This window comes from Podarcis muralis, chromosome 12, assembly GCF_964188315.1.
Source record: "Podarcis muralis chromosome 12, rPodMur119.hap1.1, whole genome shotgun sequence".
Taxonomy (NCBI): Eukaryota; Metazoa; Chordata; class Lepidosauria; order Squamata; family Lacertidae; genus Podarcis; species Podarcis muralis.
The window spans coordinates 19,816,687-19,826,085 of NC_135666.1; the positions used below are offsets into that span (position 1 = coordinate 19,816,687).

The following is a 9,399-nucleotide window of genomic DNA, read 5'->3' on the forward strand; positions in this document are numbered from 1 at the left end:
ATGGGGAAGAGTTGAAATCTTCCCATTTCCTGCCTTGAGAAAGCATCACATCCAAGTATGCAGGTGTGGGAATTAAGCATGTAGAAATTATATATTTTTGGTGTCATGGACTTCTAACTTTGTTGGAATTCAACCATCTCAAAAATCGAAGACTATCAGAAGCCCCTTGGGTTTGCTCTCGAGCTATGTGGGTAGCTGCTTTAGAAAGCAGTCTCATATTTTTGCCACACAGCTCAATGGGTCGGAGTCAGTGGTCATTTATTAGGAGATTCATAGTCCAGCCCATGATGTTAAAACAAGAATTTTGTCCTGTACTTGAAATTTCCCCAGCAGCTTATATAAAGCAAGCCTTGCACGGCTTTCAACTCTTTACAAGAGTAAGTTATTATCATTAAGAATTTACTTAGAAGAAATTGAGGGGACGTGGGTGGCGCTGTGGGTTAAACCACAGAGCCTAGGACTTGCTGATCAGAAGGTCGGCGGTTCGAATCCCCATGACAGGGTGAGCTCCCGTTGCTTGCTCCCTGCTCCTGCCAACCTAGCAGTTTGAAAGCACGTCAAAGTGCAAGTAGATAAATAAGTACCACTCTGGCAGGAAGGTAAACGTGTGTTTCCGTGCGCTGCTCTGGTTCACCAGAAGCGGCTTAGTCATGCTGGCCACATGACCTGGAAGCTGTACGCCGACTCCCTCAGCCAATAAAGCGAGATGAGCGCCGCAACCCCAGAGTTGGCCACGACTGGACCTAATAGCTAGGGGTCCCTTTACCTTTAGAAGAAATTGGGTGTTAATCTTTCCTCACTAATTTGTGAATGTGCAGATCTCAGAAACCCACACTTGAGTTCTTCAAAAGTATAGGTTCCTCTACATGGCTTCCATATAACCCATATATAGGACACAGCACAGAGACTTCTGAAAGGCTTGCTTAACCTTTTGTAACTCTTGAAATCCCTGAAGTCCTCGAATACATTCTGAAATTTTTGAAGCTGTAGATTGGTAGTTGTCCATTATGTCATAAATCTTATCCCTTGGCAAAAAAAGAAGTGAAAAGATTACTCATTCATGGGAGAAAATTTCACTTAAATCTCAGTAAGTTGCAAGGTTACAAATACAAACATGGAGGGTGATTCAGTTGCCCTATTTGACTTGGTAGTGTGTTTGCAAGAGTGAATGAAAATTCATCCTCACAAGCAAATTTAAATATATCTGGCAGTTTTAGCTGAACTAAGACTTAGTTTTCTGTACAGAATTCACTTTTACTTTTGAAAATGTTATGATTCTTAAATCTGTTGAATGTGTGTCACTTGTGGCTAACATTCTAGGGGAGTTGATCAGTCTCTCTGCAAAGATGTGACTTTTAAGTAGAATTTTTACAGCATGTGTGGAGTGGCCCTTGGCTACCCTTACGGAAAATAATGGTTTGGGACTGTATCCACTGAGTTCAACAATTAGTGCAAGGATGTCTAGCTGTGCAATTGGACTTTCTCTCCCCACACTTACACACACAGACACACACCGTCTACTCTGGAACAAATTTGGAACACAGGGTATCTAAGGGACAGAAGTTCTTGCGCTAACAGGACAACTACATTGGTTATAGCCCTTTGTTTTTAAGATGCCACATAACTTTCTCCTGTGTTTGTCGTAACAAGCTGAATGCATTTATTAACCTTACTAACAAAAGTTCTTGAGGCAACTTGTAGCCTAATTAAAACAGAGCAAATAGACGAGAGTTTCTAGGGAGTGCCAGGAATATCTGCAGATTGCCTCCTGTAGAGCTCAGTATAATTTTAACAAGCTCAAATGCACCTTCAGGCAGTTGAAGAGTTCTTGTTTGAAGTGTTAAAATGATGCACAATTGCGGTCAAAGTTTTAACCACATATCTAGTGGACAGGGATCCAAAGAATTGTACCAAAGTTCTTCATGCTGCAGGTGGTTTTAGGCTTGTGTTTCTCAGTCAGCAGCTTCACATGCCACATGGGGGAGGAATTGATTGGACTACTCTAAACAAGCTAATTGGAACCTAACCCATATAAATGCCAGTTTGTGCTATTGTATTCCTTCAGTGTGTCATGTGAAGCTCAAGCTACACAACTAGGTAGAGAAGAAGAGAGATTATTGTGAGCCAGGCTTTATGTGAAAAACATCTGCCGTCATGATCACCACCACTGCTTGCTGACTCACCTATATATTACTGGAGAATTTAATAAAAAAAAACTGGCAGAGCTTCCAACTGATGCATTGTTATTAGTACATTAATGTTGCAATTGCCACCAAATATTTCTGCTTTCCTCTTTAATCTCCGCATTGGGTAGAATTTAAGAATGCAGGAATGCAAGCTGAACATCAAACAAAACTGTTGACTAATTGGGTGGACCAACTTGCTGGTGTACCCTTTAAGGTTATTTGTGGAGCTGTAGCGGTAGCTTGTGTAAATCCTTCTTGCCATACAATTATGCAGGCTATATATATGCATAGCAATATGTTGATATAATACCTAAAAACCCCTTAACTTGATAGCAAAGAATGTCCTTTGTTTAAAAGTGTAGTTGCAAGTGAGATTCAAATTCAGTTCGTGAAAACTGGTGGAAGTTGAACCCCACAGATCAGTGTCTAGGCAAGTCTTGTCTATGTAGTATTTCATGTTTTAAATGTCTGTCCTTGTGCTTCAACCTTTATATTGTGATCTTTGGATGAAGGATGGTATGCAGATTTAATTAATAATAATAATAAAATAAAAACCTGGTGTAAATGTCACTATTTGGATAGGAGGGGGGGGGGGACTCAAAAGCCTAGGCAATCCTCAGATTTGTAACACACTTGAACTTGGTGATTGTTGCATATTGGCAACAGATTTGTAAAAAAGTTTAGACTTGCAGTGTTTATAGCTGTGAATTATATTTGCTGGTCAAAAATAGTGTGAATGTAGTAATACGCTTTAAGAGTTTTACAGATTAATACTCTTAATTTAATATGTGTATTAACTAGCATTGAGCGAAGTTGTGCACAACTAATTTGTTTCTGGAAACTTGACAGTGGCAGAGCATTTCCTTGTAGTTTGGAGTCTGGGTTGATAACCATGTTCTGTATAACCAGTTCCTGTTGCAGAATGTTTGTTTTGATTTTCTAAGATGTTCAAAACAAAAATCTAAAGCATCTGAAATACTCAGATTTGAGTTTTCTACCAAAAAATGGAATCAATAAATCCTGCCAATGTGCTGTCTAGATTAGATTTATTACCTTATTCTTTATCCTAAACCGCTTTAAAAGTTGGCTGTGGAGAGTTTTTCATTAGGATGGACTGAAATGAAAACTGCAGCAAAATGCTATTCAGTTTCTGCTTTTAGAACTCTTCATAGATGAATAAGTGACATAACATAGTTTTTCTTTGTAAATCAACATAACCAGCTGTTCTTATAGATCAGATCTTGACCCACATTCTATCTACATCAGGTGGGTTAATTGAGGGAAAGAAAATGAAAACCTCATAAAGCTCTTTTTTTGAATAATTTATTCATTTTAAAATTAAATGTTCATTTGATGGGATGGAATGCAGGCATTATCTAAAATAGGAACGGGGAGATTCAAATGGATATTTGATAACTTTTCTATCTTAGTATGACGGTTGTAATATGGCAATCGGCTGTTATTGAATGGCAAGCCTCATTTTTAGTGCTTCGTAGTGTTAGAAGCACACTTCCTTTTGTAAGAGCTGCTAATTGCAGCTCCCGCTGAAGTAGGAACACTGAATATATGTACTGAAATTCGGAGCTGCACATGTTGCATTTCCATTTTAGTATAAGGGCTGTACACACGAGGTTTATGTATTTTGATATGGTATTCTCTTATTTTATATTTTGTTCAGCATTTACAGCCGAACAATACCAGCATCATCAACAGCAACTGGCACTAATGCAGAAACAGCAGCTTGCACAAATTCATCAACAGCAAGCAAATAGTAATTCTTCTGCGAACGCTTCACAGGTGAGGGAGTTGTCTGTATTATGATTTATCCCTCATTTTTCCCACCAGGGTTCATCTCTAATTGCCAACTGTTGCCATAGCACCTTGCAACTAACCAGCAGGAAAGTGGCTTTCGCTCGAATCTACATCTTAGCCATACTCTAGAATGTTTAGAAGGGACACTACAGGTGAGTATAGTAGGCACTGCCTCTGCTCCCTCCTAACAGAAAAGAGGTGATTCTGTCAGTAATGACGTGGTATACCCGAACTAAAAAAATCCAGATAACACCACTAATTTAGACTGCATGAATTGTGTGTGTGTGCACGCGCGCGCATTCCCATCCAGCAAGCTGAATTTCAAACTTAAACCTTGCTTAATGCAAGTGCAGGCACTTCGTTGTCTCTAGAAACTTAATGTATTAAGACTACTAATAAATATAAGGAATAGATCAGTGATGGGGAATCTGTGGCATTCCAGATGTTGCCCAGATACAACTCCATCATCTGGCCATGTTGACTGGGTCTGGTGGGACGGGGACGGGGGGTTTGTAATCAAACAACATCTGTAGGGACTACAAGTTCTTTATCCCTGGCAAAGAGATTTTGGTGAGATATGTTGCACTTGGCTTATAGAAGTCTAAACAGTTCTGTATTTCCAGATAAACTGTGGGCATGACCTTGTAAAAAGGTCTTCCTTTATTGATTATAAAACTACTAGTACTTGACTGTAAAATGTATTAGTAATGCTTGCGCAGTTCTAGGAACTTTCAAGCAATATGTTGGGGCCTTTAGTGTGGCTCCCAACACCATGGAGTTAATTCCCTCTGGAGCTTTGAAAGGCAAGGTCTATTTAAACAATAAAAATTAAGGAAGGGAAGATGCATCTGTTCATGTACATTTTTAGAGAACAAATGAGAGTATGATCGTTTTGGTAGTGTAGTGGTTTTGTTGTCATTTGTTTTGTTTATTCCTCTCTGCCTTTAGGAGACAGGTCTCCTCCTGTGGCTTTTAACATGACTGTTTTAAGTATGTGATATGATATAAACTAACCAGGGAACTGTTGAAGGAAAGGTGATCTGGACGTTTAGTAGATTACTGTAGTAGTATATGCTTTAAAACTTGCTGTATGGCTTCTTGATTTCCTTTTGTCCCCTTCTTTCTTTAAACCCAGTCTGTTTTCTGTTTGTTTTTCAAAGGGTTTTATTTCCAAGACACTGGATTCTGTTAGTGCTCAATTTGCTGCTTCAGCGTTGGTTACATCAGAACAGCTCATGGGATTCAAAATGAAGGATGAAGTGGTGCTTGGAATTGGGGTGAATGGCATCATTCAAGCCTCAGGTAAGAAGCAGCAGAGATTGTTGTGACCAGATTTTGCTTTGGATGTGCACCTTAAACCAGTAATGGATGTGATACTGGCATTTTGGAATTATACCTCTTGTGTTTCTCTTCTTCCACAGGAGTATATAAGGGCTTACACCTCAGTAGCACTACGCCTACAGCACTTGTACATACAAGCTCGTCATCAACAGCAGGTTCGACCTTGTTACAGCCTTCAAATATAACACAGACTTCAAGTTCCCACAGTGCACTGAGTCACCAAGTAACTGCTGCCAATTCTGCAACAACTCAGGTTCTGTTCGGGAACAATATTAGATTAACTGTACCCTCATCAGTTGCCACTGCAAACTCTATTACTACGCTCAATGCACGACACATACCTAGGACTCTAAGTGCTGTTCCATCATCTGCCTTAAAGCTGGCTGCAGCAAACTGTCAGGTGCCCAAGGTGCCAGCTTCATCCTCCGTGGACACAGTACCAAGGTAAGCCTTTGTGTTGGAATTCAGGTTGGCAGGGAGATAATTCGCATCTGGTATTCTGTCACTGTGGCATTTGTGAGTCTGTCTCACAAGATTATCTCTGTGACATACATTTGAAACCTGTCCCTAACTTCTGCTTTATGCATCTCTAGTCTAAATAGTAAAGTCTTGTAGAGGCTTTTGAAATGCATTTGAAGTTGCAAGTGGAGGCTGATTGGGTTTTTTTTGTACCTAAAAAGGACCAGACTCTGTAATATGAAAACTTGCATGCTTTGGATTTTACTGTGTCTAGAGTCTGATTACAGAGAGAAGAAAATGTATTGAACAGTAAAGCTTTGTTTCATGTTGTCATTCCCCGTCCTCCTGCCCCTCCCAAATTCTAAATGTGTGAAAGTAAGCCTCATTGATCTGGATGGGATTTATCTCTTAAATTATTGGCATCCAAGGGCTTTGCTTGATTCCCTCAAGAGCTTGGGGGTTCTTTCCATATCTGAAAGTGTGTTTTTTAAATTCTCTGTTTTGAAAGTTGTTTGGAAGGGGAGGTGGGCTTGCTGGTTGCAATTCAGAGAAACACAGGCCCAAAGCCCAGTTGGTTCAGTACTCCTACATGTATTTCTCTTTGTGTGAGATTTACAATGCAAGAATCCATTTTTATATAAATTCCCCACCCCCCATTCCTGAAATATTACCCCCTCTTTTATGTTGATATGATAAAGTATTCTGGGATAGTATACTTCCTTTGAAAATTGAATCCTTGAGATAAAAGTGTACAGCAACCAAAGGAAACTAAAACAATATGTGTTAACACACAAATGCCATATTGAAGATGCAGTGTGTGTTGGGGGGGGTCACTTTTACAATGTTGTTAAGGGGTGTGTGTGGAATTGACAGATTGCTTTGGTTCTGCTGCCCTTCCTGGATATTTATGGGTGTTTTTCCCCCCTCTCCCCTTTTTATTTCACAGGGAAAACCATGAAACAGAAAAGCCAGCACTGAACAATATAGCAGACAATACAGTAGCAATGGAGGTGACGTAGTTTCCATAGTAATGGAACTTCAGCCTTTGGGAACTTGTTTAGGTGCTATGCATCAGTAGCAATTTGAATGCAAGGGATGATGGAATGCAGCCTATTGCGTTTCCATGGCAGCTGTGGGGACTTGACAGCAATGCACATCTCTCATGCTTTGGTTTTTCTTTTCTTACTGTTAATAGGAAAGAATCAGCAACTGTAAATTAAGACTACAGCAATTATCTGTACAGTACTGCATATTTGTAATACCCTTGTATATATGTTACTTGAATACAGAACTGTTCATTTGTGATGCTTTGCACTTGGGGCTGGGGGAGGGAGGGGAGGGAGGGAGAACTGCAACAAAGTAAGAGTGTGAGAAGTGAGATTGTATAGAGATGAAGTGTCATCACATCATGTGCATGGTGCGGAACCTGCTGTTTTATCTATTTATTGTGCCGTGTTTACAGTTTTTTGTACACTGTACCTTCATTGGTTCCTGTGCTGTAGTAAATGTGTTAGGTAGCTGTGGACTCCTTGGTATTTTGTAAATGGTATTAACATAACTTGGTTCCCCCTCTGGGTCCTTGAGTTTTCTGTGTATCATGTGAAAAATGGTGACATACATACAGAATTTTTTAAAGGCATCAGTTTAAAATGGGGAATGTACTATTCAATGGGATCTTCCTGTTTTAATATCATAAGGCAAGTAACAAGCTAAAAATGAAGTCTCATGGATTCTACCAACTGACTAGCTCACAAACACGTGTGCAGTTTCTGGTACTTAAAGCACTAAAGTTATGTTGCTGCTCTTCATACAGCCCCCTCTGTTGTCCCATTTCCTTGCACACCAAAAAAAAAAAAAAAGGTGTCAAATCAAGTATGCAAATGGAGTCCTTACAACTGGAGTTTTTATGTTGTCTTGCCCTTTTTTTGATCACAAATTATATTTTTTTATTGTATAATTGTTAAAGACTTCATTCTTTACTTGTTAAGAAAAAGGCTATAAGGGAGAAGAATGCAGTAATTGCTGTACGTGTATCATCATTCCAGTTTCTGAAAACAGCCAGCTTTTTTTCCTTTTAAGATTCTCCAGAAGGCTGCAAGGCCAGAACCACAACTGTCGGGTGCCTTCCTTTGGAAATATTTGCCCTCTCTTCTGTGAAGAGAATGGTACTTAAGACTCTACTACTAGTGCTTTGTCAGTACCGAAGCCTGAATGCCCACTCCAATGGCGTACATTATCCTTAAGGTTTTTAATCCCACCTGGAAAATTGTGACAGAACTCTCACAAAATAAACCCAGGGCATTACATGTTGACAGACAAATGTGTGGTGTGTTTTATACTATATGTAATTCAGTTTCTTATATCTTGCCTTTTGACCTAAAGGCCCCCAATGCAGTTTCACATACTACAGTACAGCACAACTCAATCCAAAATTGAAAACACTGTAAATAGAAAATCAAACAACATAAAAGAGGGAATCTTATAATCTCAAAAAACCTATCCTGAAGGAAAATAGATTTGTTACTGGGGAATAACAGGGGTTTGAGTTGGAGTGTTTTAAACATACTAAGACATTGCCTTGTCACCTCTATGGTGGGTTGAGAATTGTCCCCACTGAAGCAACTCCAATCACAAAAAGAGCAAGGGCATCTGCAAAACTGAAGAGAACATGGGAACAGGTCCTGAGAATGTGGCTCTTCAGATGTTGTTGGAGTACTCTATCTAACTACTGTTGGATCTTGTTGCACCACTATTGTCTCTCGGCCATTGGTCAGGTTTACTGTGGCTGATAGGAGTTGGAGTCTGGCAGTCTCAAGAGGTTGGACCAGTTCTGCCCTAAGACTTATTTCTAGGTGCTAAGTCTTTGTCAAAGTGCATACAAACTGCCCAGGATATTTGTAAAAGCAATAACTAGGTAAGTGACCAAAGCAAAGCTGTAAATCCTAACCAGGTGAGAAAAGAACAAGAGGAGTTTGGATTTGATATCCCGCTTTATCAGTACCCAAAGGAGTCTCAAAGCAGCTAACATTCTCCTTTCCCTTCCTCCCCTACAACAAACATTCTGTGAGGTGAGTGGGGCTAAGAGACTTCAAAAGAAGTGTGACTGGCCCAAGGTCACCCAGTAGCTGCATGTGGAGGAGCGGAGACACGAACCTGGTTCACCAGAAGTATGGTGGCTCTATTATGGAAAAGCATAGCCATGCATGTACTGGGGCTGTGACACAAAATGATGGGAGACTGAGAATATATGAAATTGCTACCATTCAAGCAGAAGACACCCCTTTTTCGATTTGTTTTGGAAAAGATAACTGGCCTGATGTCCCATGATTCATAATATGGACCTAGTTTTATTGGATGGGCAATAAAGCAGACTTTGACTTAACTGAAGAGGTGGTTATGGGTGCTCCAGTCTGGAAAAATCCTAAAACTTCTTTGTAGTGGATTTTTATTTTATTTCATAAAATTTAGTATACCACTTGATTGTAAAAAAATCTCAAAGTGGTTTACAAAAAAAAAGATAATAAAACTTATCACTAAAAAAATTAGAACTTTTGAAAAGTAAAAATAGCAATATACTAAAAACATTAAAACTCACATCAAC

General features: G+C 39.5%; 1 protein-coding gene across 5 annotated transcripts in view; it reads left to right on the forward strand.

Annotated features, from left to right (window-relative positions):
* Positions 1-8,118, forward strand: part of EPC1 (enhancer of polycomb 1) — a 55,639-nt gene extending 47,521 nt beyond the window's left edge. For 3 of the 5 annotated variants that reach the window (XM_028751354.2, XM_028751355.2, XM_028751352.2), the window contains 4 exons: positions 3,865-3,983; positions 5,159-5,300; positions 5,420-5,783; positions 6,745-8,118. In XM_028751354.2, the coding sequence (XP_028607187.1) occupies positions 3,865-3,983; positions 5,159-5,300; positions 5,420-5,783; positions 6,745-6,817 (698 nt within the window). In that variant the 3' untranslated portion in view covers positions 6,818-8,118. Of the gene's footprint in view, positions 1-3,864; positions 3,984-4,031; positions 4,151-5,158; positions 5,301-5,419; positions 5,784-6,744 lie in introns of those variants that run through there. The other 2 variants (XM_028751356.2, XR_013394787.1) reach the window with 2 other exon arrangements.
* The last annotated feature ends 1,281 nt before the right edge of the window (positions 8,119-9,399 follow it).